The following is a 13,922-nucleotide window of genomic DNA, read 5'->3' on the forward strand; positions in this document are numbered from 1 at the left end:
CAGAGAAACATCACCGCCGCTGCTGAGAGCTTTGGTTACAAGATCTTCAGCGGCCTCGTGAAGGTACTGCTCCCATGGGTAGGGCTGTCAGTGTGTGCATTTGTGCCTCTGTGTGTGTGTGTGTGTGTGTGACAAATGTGTAAGTGTATATTCACCTGTCTGCACCCTTACATGTGTAAGCCTGTCCCTTGTGTGCGTACAGGCCGTCTGTGTATGTGAGCCTCCCAGTGTGAGCACAAGGGTATGCTTATGTGTGTCCACGTACCCGAAAGTAGTCCAGGTGTGTGCAAGCTTATCCCTGCACATACGTCCATGTGTATCTGGCTACAGCCAAGAATGTGGCTGGTGGGAAGGCCCCCTGGGTCCCTGGAGCCCCTTCCTGGCCTCTGTGGTCCAGCCCCCTACCTCCGCCCACCGGTCTCTGACTGTCACACCTCTGCTTCTCCTTGCCAGGTGGCTGGCCTCCTGCCCCTGCTTCAGGATGTGGCCCACAAGCCCCTCACAATGCTGTGGCCCACAGACTCTGCCCTGCAAGCCCTGCCACCTGATCGCCAGGCCTGGCTGTACCATGAAGACCACCGTGACAAGCTGGCAGCCATTCTGCGGGGCCATGTGATTCGCAACATTGAGGTGGGTATACCCCCAGTCCTTGGTCCCCACTGCCTGCCACCCAGCCTACCTGCCTGGCTCCAACCGTAGCCCCTTCTGCTCAGGCCTTCGCATCTGACCTGCCCAACCTGGGCCCACTCCGCACCATGCATGGGACCCCCATCTCCTTCTCCTGCAGCCGTGTCCGGCCGGTGAGTGTGAGGAGAGGACTCAGATGACGGAAGCAGGAGGCAGGGGCTCTGGCACTGGAGGGCCACAGTGCACCTGTGACCCCGTGTACTCTCCCTCCTCCGCCTGCAGGGTGAGCTCACCGTGGGTGAGGAGGATGCCCGCATCATGCAGCGGCACCTTCCCTTTGAGGGTGGCCTGGCCTATGGCATCGACCAGCTGCTGGAGCCACCTGGCCTTGGTGCCCGCTGTGACCGCTTTGAGACTCGACCTCTGCGGCTGGTGAGGGAGGCCATAGGTCAGAGGTGGAGGGGCAAGGGATCCTAGCCAAGGGACCCGTCTCGTCCATCCATCTGACCTTGCCGTGTTGGCCTCTGTTCTTTACAGAAGATCTGTAGCATTTGTGGGCTAGAACCGCCTTGTCCTGAGGGCTCACGGGAGCAGGTAAGGGCCTGGAAGCTGGGTGGGGGTTCAGGCAGGGCCCAGGCACTCCAGGGCTGTTTGACTCCTCTTGGCCCAGGGCAGTCCTGAGACCTGCTGGCGGTACTACTCAAAGTTCTGGACGTCCCCTCCGCTGCACTCCTTGGCATTGCGCAGCATTTGGGCCCGGTCTAGCCTCTGGGGTCAGCCCCAAGGCCTGGGCAGGGGCTGCCACCGCAACTGTGTCACCACCACCTGGAAGCCCAGCTGCTGCCCTGGTCACTATGGCAGCGAGTGCCGAGGTGAGTGTCCCAAGGTCGTGAGTGTCGCTGGCTGGCTCTTCTGGCACAGCTCCAGCCACTGCTCGGGATAAAACATGTTGGGGTGGTGGGGCCAGGGCAGGTCTGGGTGGTGAATGGATTTGGCCAGGAGAGAGTGCTCTGAGAGGCTGGGTGGGCATCTGTGGGATTCTCACCTGTGAGGGGACTTGGGTGGACTGTGGCTTCCGGAGGAGGCTCGACCGCCCCGGGTACAGGACGGACTGTGTGGCTGGGCTGGGGCTGCCTGTGGTGGGGGTCCCAGTGAGAGCCCTGGCCCCACCTCACTTTTCTCACCTCTCCACTAGCTTGCCCTGGTGGCGCCAGCAGCCCCTGTGGTGGCCACGGCGTGTGCATGGACGGCATGAGTGGCAGCGGGCAGTGCCAGTGCCATTCGAGGTTTACAGGGACAGCGTGTGAACTCTGTGCCTCGGGTGCCTTTGGGCCCCAGTGCCAAGGTGGGCTCCCTGCCCCACCCTGTCTGACCCTGCCCTCTGAGCCCCACGGCCCACACGCCAACCCCATCAGCCTGCTGATCTCTCTCCCCAGCCTGCCGCTGCACCTCCCATGGCCGCTGTGACGAGGGCCTTGGGGGCTCTGGCTCCTGCTTCTGTGATGAGGGCTGGACCGGGCCAAGCTGTGAGGTGCAGCTGAGTGAGTGCTGTCTGTGTTTGTGTCCACCTGAGTGCTTTTATATGCTCGCGTGTAGTGGCATGTTCCCCGACCACACACTCAGGTGGAGCCACTGAGGGTGGGTGGGAGGGGGTCCAGGGGCACCCAGGAGGGCAGCTCCTAACCTGGATATGCGGGGGATGCCTGGGGGACAGAGCTGCAGCCTGTGTGTGCCCCGCCCTGTGCGCCCGAGGCCGTGTGCCGCGCGGGCAACAGCTGTGAGTGCGGCCTGGGCTATGAAGGGGATGGCCGCTCGTGCACAGGTGAGTGGTGGGCAGGTGTGAGGTGGGAGGCCCCCTCCCCCCCTGCCACCAGGGCCTGCCACTCTCTCCCTGCCCGCAGTGGCGGACCTGTGCCGGGATGGGCATGGCGGCTGCAGCGAGCATGCCACCTGCAGCCAAGCAGGCACAGTGGTCACCTGCACCTGCTTGCCCGCCTACGAGGGCGACGGCTGGAGCTGCCGGGCCCGCGACCCCTGTGCGGACGGCCACCGTGGGGGCTGCAGCGAGCACGCTGACTGCTTGAACACGGGCCCGGTGAGCAGCCGGGGAGTTGAGCGGCAGGGTGGGGAGGCTCCACAGAGCAGCCCCCACCCCCCCCCCCCCCCCAGTCCCTGAAGAGCACCCGCCCACTCTCCCGCCCCAGAACACGAGGCGCTGTGTGTGCCATGCTGGCTACGTGGGTGACGGACTGCAGTGTCTGGAGGAGCCTGAGCCGCCCGTGGACCGCTGCCTGGGCCAGCCACCACCCTGTCATGTGGATGCTGTGTGCACTGACCTCCACTTCCAGGGTGTGCTTCCCTGCCCGCTCCCGGTGCCCCTGCTTTACCTCGGTGCTGCTGGGCTGATCACGCCTCCCTCCCTCTGCAGAGAAACAGGCTGGTGTCTTCCACCTCCAGGCCCCCAGCGGCCCTTACAGCCTGAACTTCTCAGAGGCCGAGGCAGCGTGTGGGGCCCAGGGAGCTGTTCTTGCTTCTCTCCCTCAGCTCTCTGCTGCCCAGAAGGTGTGTGGGGCTTAGGAATCTGGAGCCAAGCCCGTGGGGGCCCCCTCGAGCTGGGCCTTTGGTCTCAGCATCCCCTTCTGCCTCTACAGCTCGGCTTCCACCTGTGCCGTGTGGGCTGGCTGGCCAACGGCTCGGCTGCCCACCCGGTCGTCTTCCCTGCGGCAGACTGTGGTGGTGGGCAGGTGGGCGTCATCAGCCTGGGCCTCCGGAAGAACCACTCAGAGCGCTGGGACACCTACTGCTACCGCGAGCAAGGTACAGCCTCCCCTACCCCCCCCAACACATGCCCCGGCTCGGCCCCTTCCCACTGACCCACCCAACTGCTTATCCTGCAGATGTGGCCTGCCGGTGCCGCCAAGGCTTTGTGGGTGATGGGACAAGCGTCTGCAATGGGAAGCTGCTCGACGTACTGGCTGCCACGGCCAACTTCTCCACCTTCTATGGGGTGTGCAGGCGCCCAGCCTCAGGGCTGAGGGTGTGGGTAGCTGGGGTCCCTGGGGAGGGAGCCTGCCCACAGTCCTATTTTCCCTCTTCCAGATGCTGCTTGGCTATGCCAATGCCACCCCTCGGGGTCTGGACTTCCTGGACTTCCTGGACGATGAGCTCACCTATAAGACACTCTTTGTCCCTGTTAATGAAGGCTTCGTGGACAACATGGTAACCAGTGGGGGTCGTGGGCAGAGCCAGGCCCAATGCTGATGCCTCCGGCTGGCCTGGACTAACAGGCCTTGCTTTGCCTACAGACGCTGAGCGGCCCAGACCTGGAGCTGCATGCCTCCAACACCACCTTCCTGAGCACCAATGCCAGCCAGGATACTGTGCTCCCCGCCCACTCGGGCCTCAGCCTCTTCTTCAGTGCTGTGGGCCCTGACAACAGTTCCTGGGCCCCTGTGGTGAGTTTTGCTACTGCACTTCCCCTGCTGGCTCTGGCCCTCACACACTCACCAGGCCTGACTCTGGTCTCCCTACAGGCCCCAGGGGCGGTCGTGGTTAGCCACGTCGTCGTGTGGGACATCATGGCATTCAACGGCATCATCCATGCTCTGGCCAGGCCCCTCCTGGCTCCCCTACAACCTGTGAGTTGGTGAGGGGTGGGGAGGACGACAGGCAGAACAGCAAGGGGTGAGGAGACGGTCCTGGCCTTGACGCTCTCCTTGTTTGCAGCAGGCAGTGGTGGCACCTGAGGGTCCACCCGTGGTGGCAGGTGTGGGGGCTGTAGTGGCTGCTGGAGCACTGCTTGGCCTAGTGGCTGGGGCCTTCTACCTCCGTGCCCGAGGCCAGGCCACGGGCTTTGGCTTCTCCACCTTCCAGGTAGAGCTGTGTTGGGGGGCAGGGGGGAGGGATGTTGGGGGTGTCTGGGTCCACTGATCTTGCTCAAGGCCCCTCACCACATACCTCTCTTCCAGGCGGAAGATGATGCTGAGGATGACTTCTCCCCATGGCAGGAAGGAACCAGCCCAACGCTGGTCTCTGTTCCCAACCCCGTCTTCGGCAGCCCTGATGCCTTTTGTGAGCCCTTCGATGTGAGTATGAGGGGTGAGCGATGACAGAAGGGGACCCCAGGGCCTGGTTATCAGCCCAGCCACAAGCCGTCCTCTCCCCTACCCAGGACTCACTCCTGGAGGAGGACTTCCCGGACACCCAGCGGATCCTCACGGTCAAGTGATGCATCTAGGACCGAACAGAGCCACGAGCAGGAGGGAGACCACTTTTATTGCCCGCCCTGGAACGACGCCCAGCATAGGCGGGGCAGGAGGGGTTAGGACCTATTCTGGACAATAAAGGTGCCCTCAGCGGATGTGGGCCATGTCGCCAAGGAAGGGTGTCTTCATGCAGCCGGTGCAGAGCTGGTCCATCCAGAGTGGCGCCTCATGCTGCAGGGGTGTGCGGCGTGGGTAGAAGGTGAAGTCTACCCGGTAGTTGAGTAGACAGCTGAGGGAGGCCATGTAGAGGTCAGAGAAGCGCACGAGGCGTCGTGAGAAGTACGTGGGGTTGTGGAAGGTGCGGAAGATGCTCCCAAACTGAGCGTTGAACAGGGCCTTGGTGATGCACCTGAGGAAGAGACATGGGGCACTAGAGCAGGCACAGCAGGAGTGAGGCTGGGAGCCCTTCCTGCCCCACCCTGCCCACCTCAGCTCCTGCCGCTCCTTCATCCAGGCAGCCAGCACCTGCTGCGACTCGGCGTCCTGGTACGTCTGGGGGAGACGAGGTGGGTGCTGGGTGTGTGCCTGGGCGGCAGCCCTGCCCTCCCCCCAGGCCGCCCCGCGCCCCCACACCTGCATGCGCTCCAGCAGCCCCGTGAGCGCCTGCTGCCACGTCAGCGAGTGCATATACTGCTCCGTGTTGATGATGCGGATCTCGCGCTCTAGCTCGGGGATGATGGCACCGGTTCGCCAGCCGTGCCGTAGCATGAGGTCCTGGGGGGTGGAGGACAGGGATCAGCATCAGCCAGCAGGCTCCCTCCCTCCCACCCAGCCTTGCGCCCCTCACCGCCAGATCACTGTACAGATGGTCTCCGAAGTAGAGCACACGGGGTCCACGCCACTCCGTCAGGCGGAGGAAGTCATACAGGTTTCCCTGGGGAGAGGTGGGGGGGCACCGCTGAGCACAGCGTACCACGGGACTACCAGAGCCACGCCATGTTCTCCACCTTCCTCCCAAATCCCCAGGGGCAGCACGGCCCCTCCAGCTGGATGTCGGGCTGCCCTTTCCCGTGGCCTCAGTGTCCCCGGGCTCTGGCCCTGTCTCCTCCCCCTTCACAGTCAGGAAGGGGGTCTGCCTGCCACAGGAAGGTCTGTCAGCCTGGCATGATGCCCTGGGCCTCCCCTCCCTGTGGCCTCACACCCACCCCAGGGATCCCACTCTGTGGGAAACAAACCACAGCAGCGAGCCTGTGGCCCTAAAGCCCTTCCTGTCCTCCCCGGCCTGGGCCCAGAGGGACCCAGCAGACCTCACTGCGAAGCCATCTGCCCCTCCTGCTCCAAAGCCAGAGAAAAGATGAAAGCAGTCAAGCTCAAACACAACAGAGGAAGCTCGCGGGAGAGCAGAAAATGGGGCAGGGGGCCCAGAGCAGGAGGTGCAGCAGCCAGTGAGGCAGGAGCCCACACCCTAAAAATGAACAGAATTCACACTCAGTGCAAAGGAGCTACTACAGTAGCCTGTGCATGCTAGTGGCAGGGGGAGAAAGCAAGGCGTGGCAGACACAGGGCCGTGAAAGGATTGTTGAAATAAGCTCAAGTGGGGAGGCTGTAGAGTCAAATACGAGTGGGCGGAGCGCTGAGGACGTGCCCTGAACCAAGAGAAAATTTCGAGGTACAGGTGCTGAGTCAGGCAAGATGGAACCTGGGTTCCAGCCTCCCCAGCAAGGGGAGACAGGAAGGGAGCATAAAGAAAGATGAGAACCAAGCAGGATCGGCCACACACACAAAATGAAACTTCAGATCATCAGGCATAAAGAAAAGGCTAAAAGCTGCCAAAGGAGAAAAACTCCCCTTGTTCCCCACGAAGGTACATGACCCTCCTCAGGCTTATTAGCCAAGATGCCAAGACAAAGGAGAGCGTTGCCCTCAGAGCTGAGGGTAAGAGCCTGCGCTTAAGGGGGCCATGGAGAGTTGGGTGCCACCCAGGTAGAAGTACTGTCTACAGGCCGGGCCGCTGCCCTGGATACCCCAGGCTGCTCCCGACCCAACTACTGACTTCCTCCCTCCCCCCAACCCCTGGAACCCCCACCCTCAAGAAGCCCAGCTCAGCCAGGATTTCCGCATTCCATCCAGGGCCAAATGCCTTAATCACCTCCTGCTCCTTAATCACCACACAACCCCCAGCACTGGGCCCCCTTCTCATTTTCCTAGCCACCAGCCAGGAAAGGGGGTCTTCCCCAAGGGCCCATGAGCTGCTCCGGCCAGCTTGACTGGCTGTAGCAGAGTGGTCAGCCCCAAGTAATGACATTGCTGTTTAGTGGGTATTCAGTAAATGCCTGGCCCATCTAAGGGCTTGTACACCACAATTCAAGTAGAACATACTTTTTTTTTTTTTTTTTTTTTTTACATTATACTTCTTTTATAGATGAGAAAAAGCAAAGCACAGAGAGGCCAAGTGACTTGGCCAGACTCTCTCTGCTATTGAGCAGTAAACTTGCAATTCAAATGAAGGTAAACTGACCAGGCCTGTGTCCTGAGAGCCATTCCCTGGTGCCCCTGGAAATGGTGCAAGGGGGCAGAGCCACGGCAGATGTGTGGTGGCTGGGCAGGGCCCATGAGGCTGTGCTACTGACCCCTCCACAGCCTGGGGCTATGGTTAGGCCACCCAGATAGCACTCACCTGCCGATAGATTTTGCCCTTCTCCAGGCGGGTGATGCGGTCCCAGTGCAGGGAGCCCTTCTCATCAAGTTTTCTGAAAGGCCTGGAGGGGTAAAGGCAGAGGGGTAAAGGGCTTGGATTCCAGTCTAGGGCAGGACCAGAGGCAGGTACCTCCTCAGTCTGCAAAGGCCACCTGCTCACATGGGCTGGGTGCTGACAAGGGGGTGTCCCCACCCCAAGCACACAGGGTGGTGAGCAAAGGCCAGTGCCCACTCCCCACCCTCATCACCCCTGCTAGGCCCATACTTGCGCCGGTCAGTAAAGAAGCTGGGTTTGTCTGCCTGGACGATGACCACATCAAAGAGCTGGCGCCAGTCAGGACCCACCATGTGCCGCATCCCCTTGTCCCTGGGCAGAAGTGGAACAGGCAGCAGGTGGGCTGAGGCAGGCCCCTCCTTGAGCCCTACCCCATTCCCTCCAGGACCCCACCCCCCCCACCTCCCCACCGCAGGCAGCTCACACGAAGCTGAAAGGACTGTTGGTGATGAGGAAGAGCTGCTTCCCATGGGCCACCAGGCGGCTCAAGACGGCGAAGGTCTCGTCCCCTCTCAGGATGTACTTCTCTAACAGGGAGATGGGTCTGTGAGGGCCAGCCCGGCCCCCTGCCCAGAAAGCCGCAGCAGGGCTACTGTCTACCCTTACCCATATCCTGTTCGATCCACTGGTACATGAGGCCCTTCACGTGCACATCTCGAATGGCATCCTGGGGGTAGGAGAAGGACTGTGAGGGTGCAGTGGGGCCAAGAAGGCCTGCCCCGCTGTGGCTGACTTGATCTTCCCTGCCACCCCGAGAGGCAGGCCCAATGTCCTCACTGTCACATCCTTGTAGAGGTGCGCCTGGTCAAACTCCAGGCCGTGACTCAGGAAGTGGTCCACCACGCAGGACAGCAGTGCCATTTCCGGCAGTGAGAAGATGTCCATGAACTGCTTGATGGAGGGACCCTGTGGAGGGAGCAGCCACCTCAGCAGCCCCTCTATCCCTACCGCCCCTCGCCCTGAAGACCAGTGTCCCTTGGGACACTGGTAGAGGGAAACTACCTGCTGGGTGAGCCAGCCCACCAGGGTGAGGGCACCCAGAGCGAGATCACTGAGCTGCCTGCCCCGGCCAGTGGCAGTGTCAGACGGAGCAAGTACCTTGCCGTAGAAGCCACTCATCTGGTACAGTGGGATGTGCTGGGTGCCCCCATATAGGTCTATCACCTCCTCGTCAGGCACAGGCTGGAGGCCCCTGGGTGGATGCACAGACATCATGAGTCTGAAGTGGTCCTGAGCTGAGGCCACGGTGTAAGATGCAGGTTGAGGGGGTGGGGGGACAGCAGGGTCAGGCAGGGCAGTCTGCACTGACCTGTAGGCCGTCCCCAGCTGCACATAATGGAAGGCATCAATCTTCATCAGAAGGCTCTGGGAGCACCAGGGGAATGGGATGGGTGGTAAGAAAGGGGCTTGCATTCATCCAAGCCAGCCTCTTCCAGTCCCTGTGCTGAAGCCCCAGCTGGAAGGTACCAAGGGGATTAAGTGCCCGTGAAGCTACAGCTGTGGGGGCTAAGGAAGTAGTGCTGATGCACATCTAGCCAGGAGGGGCCCCGCGGAGAACATGGCCTAGCCACTCACCTTCTGAATGTCGTAGTGGAGGCCTCGGATGGCAAAGCTGGGGTCGTAGTCATATTTCCGGATCCCCTCTGGGTACTGTCGGGGGGGAAGTGCGCCACGCCTGAGCCAGTGGCAATGCCAGACCTCTGGCTGGGCAGCTGCCTCAGGGGACCTCCGTGACTCAGCCTGAGGTTCCCCCAGGGCCTGGGCCGTCTGCCCGGCCAGCCTCACCTTGTAGTGCTCAATCAGGATGTCGCGGGCAGCACTGAAGATCTCAGGGTGCAGCGCATCTGCGTACTGGGCCAGTGTGTAGTCGTAGTCGAAGCCATAGACTTCGACATCACGCAGGCTGATCTCGTTGTTGGCATAGATGGCTGCTGGGTTCAGGAGACTGCAGACCTCGGGGGGCAGGAGGTCTGGAGGGAGGAGATGCAGGTATGATGAGATGAACACGGAAGCAGCAAATGGTCACCGAGCACTTTCCAGGTGCCCAGCTCTGGGAGCCTCATGAAACCACCCAAGATGGGCAATCTTAGCCCAAGGCTGCATATGGTCAAACTGAGGCTTAGAAATGCCACTTGCCCAGGGTCACGTGGTTGGGGTAAGGCAGAGCTGGCAATGGGACAAGACCACGGCTGGATCTCCCACCTCTGGGTCTTGGGTTACACCCCTGCCTGCAGCCCACCAGGTGAACTGAGCCCACGTCCCCTCCAGGCTCTCATAAGCCCCACTGGACCCATGGCTATGCTTGGGCCCTTTCCACCCTGCCTGAAGCTCAGGCTGGGACTGAGGAACATTATAGGAGTTGGGGGAGGGGGGAGTATGGGGTAGCTCTTCTGTCGCTCATTTTCCCGGGTCTGAGCACCTGCCACGGCCTGTGGAGCGAGGCCCCTCTAATCGGATTTCAGCGGCCCGCCAGTCCACGTAATGACATTTGCTGCTTCTGGCCAGGGAACATTGCTAATTACGACAGGCAGGATGTTTGATGTTGGGCTGCGGGGCAGTACCCAGGTTGCTCCCTTCTGGGGATGAGGTCATGGCCACCCCAAGTCCCTGGATGCTATGGTCAGGTTGAGTGGGACACCGTGCAGAGTAAGCTCTAGGGTCCTAGGGAGGCAGAGGAGGATGAGGGGGTCCCAGGCTTATCTGCCTCAGTTTTCCCATCTGTACAGTAGGGGAGTTGAATGGGGAAAGGGCCTGGGCTTTGAGGTCAGAGAGACCAAGCCAAATACCCCCTCTTACAACTGGCACCTCAGAAAAGTTACCTCACATTTTGTACCTCAGATTCCCTATTTCTCAAGGCAGAATCAAAATCGTGCCAACCTACAGAATTATGGAGAGGTCATGTTGAATGTGCTCTGTGCAGCATTCCTGCTCTGCACCCGGCAAATGTAGGATTAAATGAACCACGGGCCTCTGAAGCCTGTCACCTCCCTGTCCCGGATCTCCCTGCATCACTCGAGGAGTAGGGGCTGCAGGAGAGGGGACCAGGTGGGATTAGGTGCACAGGACACCGCCCTGCAGGGGATCCAGGTGGCCCCATTCCTGAGACCACTAGCTTCTGGCTAAGGCCCGCACCCGCAGCCCAAGCCTCCACGGAATTCCTGTCTCAGCCACAACAAGGCACAATCCTGAAGCAGAAACCCTCGGCCACACAGCTGCCTGTGCACAGAGGCAAACACCGATGAGCTCCCACGCTCTGAGCATTTGCCTTGGAGGCCCCTTTGGAACACGGGTTCCACCCTACCCCCTTTCCTTTGGAGCAAAGTGCAGGGTATGGGTGGGGGAACAAGTGTGGCTGGTTCCTCTAGGGGCCCCAGGCCAACATAAGCCTGGCACAGAGCAGCTGTTTCACAGACTCGTGGGTGCAGACAGAACACTCCTCATTTGGATGCACGTGAGACTCAGCTGCCTTCAGCTCTCTAGGGAACTGCTTGTGAGATGCCCCTCTGATGTCACTAGGCCTCTGATGTCACTGGGCCTTGCTCTCCCCACGGTCCTGAGTTCCTGGGCACCAAGTCCAGTAGCCCCCCAGGGCTACTGGGGGGAGGGGAGGGATCTGCTTGGCAGCGTAGCCCCTTGTTGCCGGCAGAGTTCTAGCCAAGACCAGGCTTCCGCCTCTGTCCTTGAAAATGTTCCCAGGATGGACAATCCTCTGAGGAACAAAGCAGGATGGGGAAGCAGCCCACGGGGTCTGCCCTCCCGACGTGATTTCTGGATGGAGGAAAGCACAGCTCTGGGGGCCACAAGGTCCACTCCTTTCCACGGGAGTATGGTGGCGCACAGGGCCAGGTGAGGAGGATGTACTCCTCACCTGCACTGGCCTCCCAAGTTCACTGGGCTCACTGTGCAGACCTCACCCTCCTTTCCTCTTCTCAGTCCCCAGTTCCCACCCCTGCCCCAGGCTCCAGGGCCAACTCTTCCCCACGGCAGCTGTAAGACTCACTGTGGGTGCCTTCCTCCCAGCTGTTGCTGGGTGCCTTAGAGGCTCATCCTGTTCAAGCCTTACTCCAATCCTGTGAGGTGGTCCTACTTATTCATCCATCATCCAGAGGAAGAAATGGGCTCAGGAAGGTGAAGTCACTTGCTCTAAACCATCCAGCGGTAGGCAATGCAGTTGAGATTAAAATTCGGGTCACTCTACTTGCCTTAACCACTCTGCCCCTAGGCCTAGCCTTTCAGTGTCCCCATGCTGGCAGGGAGGCACTGGGCTGGGGCCTGGCTCCTGGGCAAAGTTTTGCCCACAGGCATTAGCCCAAGGCATACCTCAATGCCCAGAATGTCCCCCAGAAAACCCAGTCAAGAGGGATGAGTTAGGACCAGGGGTGCCAGTCTGGCTCATCCTAGCATCTTGGAAATGATGCTTTCACATCAAGAGGAGCTTGGGTGGCTCTGTGAGTATCTTAAGATCCAGGTGAGCCAGGTGTGACAAAGCCCAGCAGGCCTTCCTGTGTTCTCTCCCACACCTACAAGGCAGGCTCCTCAGGTTGCTCTACAGAAGGTCTTCTCCAGACCCAGAGCAAACACAAATCCTTAACAGCATCCCAGGCCTGTCCTGTCCACTGAAGGGGGGAGTGGGGTGGGGGGGGGTGGAGGTGGGAGGGGCGGGGTCCTGACAGAGGTCCAAGGGCTTCAGAACCACAATTCCTCACTATTCTGCCTTGGACTTCTCAGGTGAGTCCTGTCCAGCTCTCCACACAGCTAGAGTGGAGGCTCTAATCATCTGGAATCTTCCAGACAGGGCCACTTTGTCTTACCAGTGAAAGCCGCATCACCCTTGGGGGCTCCTCTAGAAGCTCCCCTGCCCTTTCCAGGCCTGGTTCCTTCTGTGTCTCCACCACAGCCCTGTGTTGTGGGTTTGTGTTTTATACTATAGACTCTGAGGGTCCAAGAGGGTTGAGGCCTGCTGAGCGCCACCCTACTGGTCAGTGATAGGGGTCAAGCCCAAACCACATATGCCTGCCGCAGAAGAGAGAAGAGCCCCAGGGCGGGTGTGGGGCGGGGGGTGGGGACCAATATCAGGCACTCTCAGATCTCTGGCCTCATCAGGGCATCCCAGCCTCTCATCCCATCCCTGTCTGGAAGATTCCAGATGATTAGAGCCTCCACTCTAGCTGTGTGGAGAGCTGGACAGGACTCACCTGAGAAGCCCAAGGCAGAATAGTGGTTCTGAAGGCCTTGGACCTCTGTCAGGACCCCGCACCACCACCCCCCACCCCCCTTCAGTGGACAGGACAGGCCTGGGATGCTGTTAAGGATTTGTGTTTGCTCTGGGTCTGGAGAAGACCTTCTGTAGAGCAACCTGAGGAGCCTGCCTTGTAGGTGTGGGAGAGAACACAGGAAGCCTCTGGGGGGGAGGCCGCAGGTTCATCAGCCCATTTTGCAGTGTCCCGGCCAAGGATGAAGCCACCCTTGTGGACTCCAGGGCCCTGGGGTGGCTTGGTCTCGTTTCTCCAACCAACACCTTCCCCTCCTGGTCCTGAGAGTGCCCCGGACCTCGGTGGCAAACCAGAGGTGTCTGCAAAGTCTAGTCCGCGTCCGCTTAGGTTGGGCAGCGCCGCCGGCCGGCTTTGTCCCTGGAGCTCCCGCCCCAACTAAGGGCCGCTAAGAGAACAAGGGGTAGGGGCATTTCCGCCGCAGCATCCCGGCAGACGGGGTCGCCAGGAAAGACGGTGGGGGCTCCGCATTCCGGAGGCCGCTTCGGGAACCCCGAGATCCTGCAGACGGAGCCAGGGAACAAAACTCCCGTCGGCCCGTCTGCCTCCGGACGTCGGGGCGTCCCTAGAGGGCCCCGGAACGACCAGCGGGAGCCTCTCCCGAAAAGCTGCTCGGCCTTCAGGCTCCGGGGCCCCGGCGAGCCTCACCAGGGTGCCTTCCCCGAAGAGCGGCGCCCGGGACGGCTCGGGACCGCTGGTCTGTCCGTCGCCTGGGTTCGCGCCGGCCGCCGCGCGGATACACCCCCGGCGCCCATCCCACTCCGGCTCACCCACCGTGCACCAATCTCCGCATGTCCTGGTAACGAGCCCACAGGTGCGCGCTGAGCTCGGCGCCGCCGGCGGGCGCCGGGGCGGGCGCGGGGCGCGGGGCACCGGGGCAGTGGGCGCCGGGACCCGGGGGGCCGCAGCCAGGGCAGGAGGGCGAGGACGACGCGGCTCGCGGCCCGCCGTGGCCCCTGCACGGCAGCCAGCGCCGAGCGGCCGCCCGCAGCCCCGCACCCGCCATCCCCGCCGCGCGGCCCGCGCAGCCCTCGGCCCGTCGGCCAGTCTGCCGCCCTCCGACTGCGC

At 61.4% G+C, this 13,922-nt stretch overlaps 2 protein-coding genes across 9 annotated transcripts in view; one reads left to right on the forward strand and one right to left on the reverse strand.

Annotated features, from left to right (window-relative positions):
• STAB1 (stabilin 1) overlaps positions 1 to 5,005 on the forward strand; it is a 26,769-nt gene extending 21,764 nt beyond the window's left edge. For 2 of the 7 annotated variants that reach the window (XM_045493070.1, XM_045493071.1), the window contains exons 50-69: positions 4 to 63; positions 454 to 630; positions 714 to 800; positions 910 to 1,059; positions 1,165 to 1,221; positions 1,298 to 1,499; positions 1,823 to 1,972; positions 2,064 to 2,168; positions 2,342 to 2,449; positions 2,529 to 2,722; positions 2,832 to 2,976; positions 3,056 to 3,189; positions 3,279 to 3,444; positions 3,525 to 3,634; positions 3,727 to 3,846; positions 3,933 to 4,082; positions 4,161 to 4,265; positions 4,354 to 4,500; positions 4,596 to 4,712; positions 4,799 to 5,005. In XM_045493070.1, coding sequence (XP_045349026.1) covers positions 4 to 63; positions 454 to 630; positions 714 to 800; positions 910 to 1,059; positions 1,165 to 1,221; positions 1,298 to 1,499; positions 1,823 to 1,972; positions 2,064 to 2,168; positions 2,342 to 2,449; positions 2,529 to 2,722; positions 2,832 to 2,976; positions 3,056 to 3,189; positions 3,279 to 3,444; positions 3,525 to 3,634; positions 3,727 to 3,846; positions 3,933 to 4,082; positions 4,161 to 4,265; positions 4,354 to 4,500; positions 4,596 to 4,712; positions 4,799 to 4,855 — 2,541 coding nt within the window. In that variant the 3' untranslated portion in view covers positions 4,856 to 5,005. Of the gene's footprint in view, positions 1 to 3; positions 64 to 453; positions 631 to 713; positions 801 to 909; positions 1,060 to 1,164; positions 1,222 to 1,297; positions 1,500 to 1,822; positions 1,973 to 2,063; positions 2,169 to 2,341; positions 2,450 to 2,528; positions 2,723 to 2,831; positions 2,977 to 3,055; positions 3,190 to 3,278; positions 3,445 to 3,524; positions 3,635 to 3,726; positions 3,847 to 3,932; positions 4,083 to 4,160; positions 4,266 to 4,353; positions 4,501 to 4,595; positions 4,713 to 4,778 lie in introns of those variants that run through there. The other 5 variants (XM_045493066.1, XM_045493067.1, XM_045493072.1 and 2 more) reach the window with 4 other exon arrangements.
• Positions 4,884 to 13,922, reverse strand: NT5DC2 (5'-nucleotidase domain containing 2). 2 transcript variants are annotated; one of them, XM_045493073.1, is made up of 14 exons: positions 13,629 to 13,920; positions 9,370 to 9,554; positions 9,160 to 9,234; positions 8,894 to 8,949; positions 8,683 to 8,776; positions 8,362 to 8,490; positions 8,191 to 8,251; positions 8,009 to 8,111; positions 7,795 to 7,896; positions 7,510 to 7,591; positions 5,680 to 5,766; positions 5,466 to 5,606; positions 5,320 to 5,384; positions 4,884 to 5,241 (listed from the first exon to the last, which is right to left on the reverse strand). In XM_045493073.1, the coding sequence occupies exons 1-14, from the start codon at positions 13,858 to 13,860 to the stop codon at positions 4,980 to 4,982; spliced, it is 1,674 nt and encodes a 557-aa protein (XP_045349029.1). In that variant the 5' UTR covers positions 13,861 to 13,920; the 3' UTR covers positions 4,884 to 4,979. The 2 variants fall into 2 exon arrangements, with proteins under 2 accessions (XP_045349029.1, XP_045349030.1); XM_045493074.1 differs by lacking the exon at positions 5,320 to 5,384 and having other exon boundaries at positions 5,080 to 5,241; positions 13,629 to 13,922.

Source organism: Leopardus geoffroyi, chromosome A2 (assembly GCF_018350155.1).
Source record: "Leopardus geoffroyi isolate Oge1 chromosome A2, O.geoffroyi_Oge1_pat1.0, whole genome shotgun sequence".
Classification (NCBI taxonomy): Eukaryota; Metazoa; Chordata; class Mammalia; order Carnivora; family Felidae; genus Leopardus; species Leopardus geoffroyi.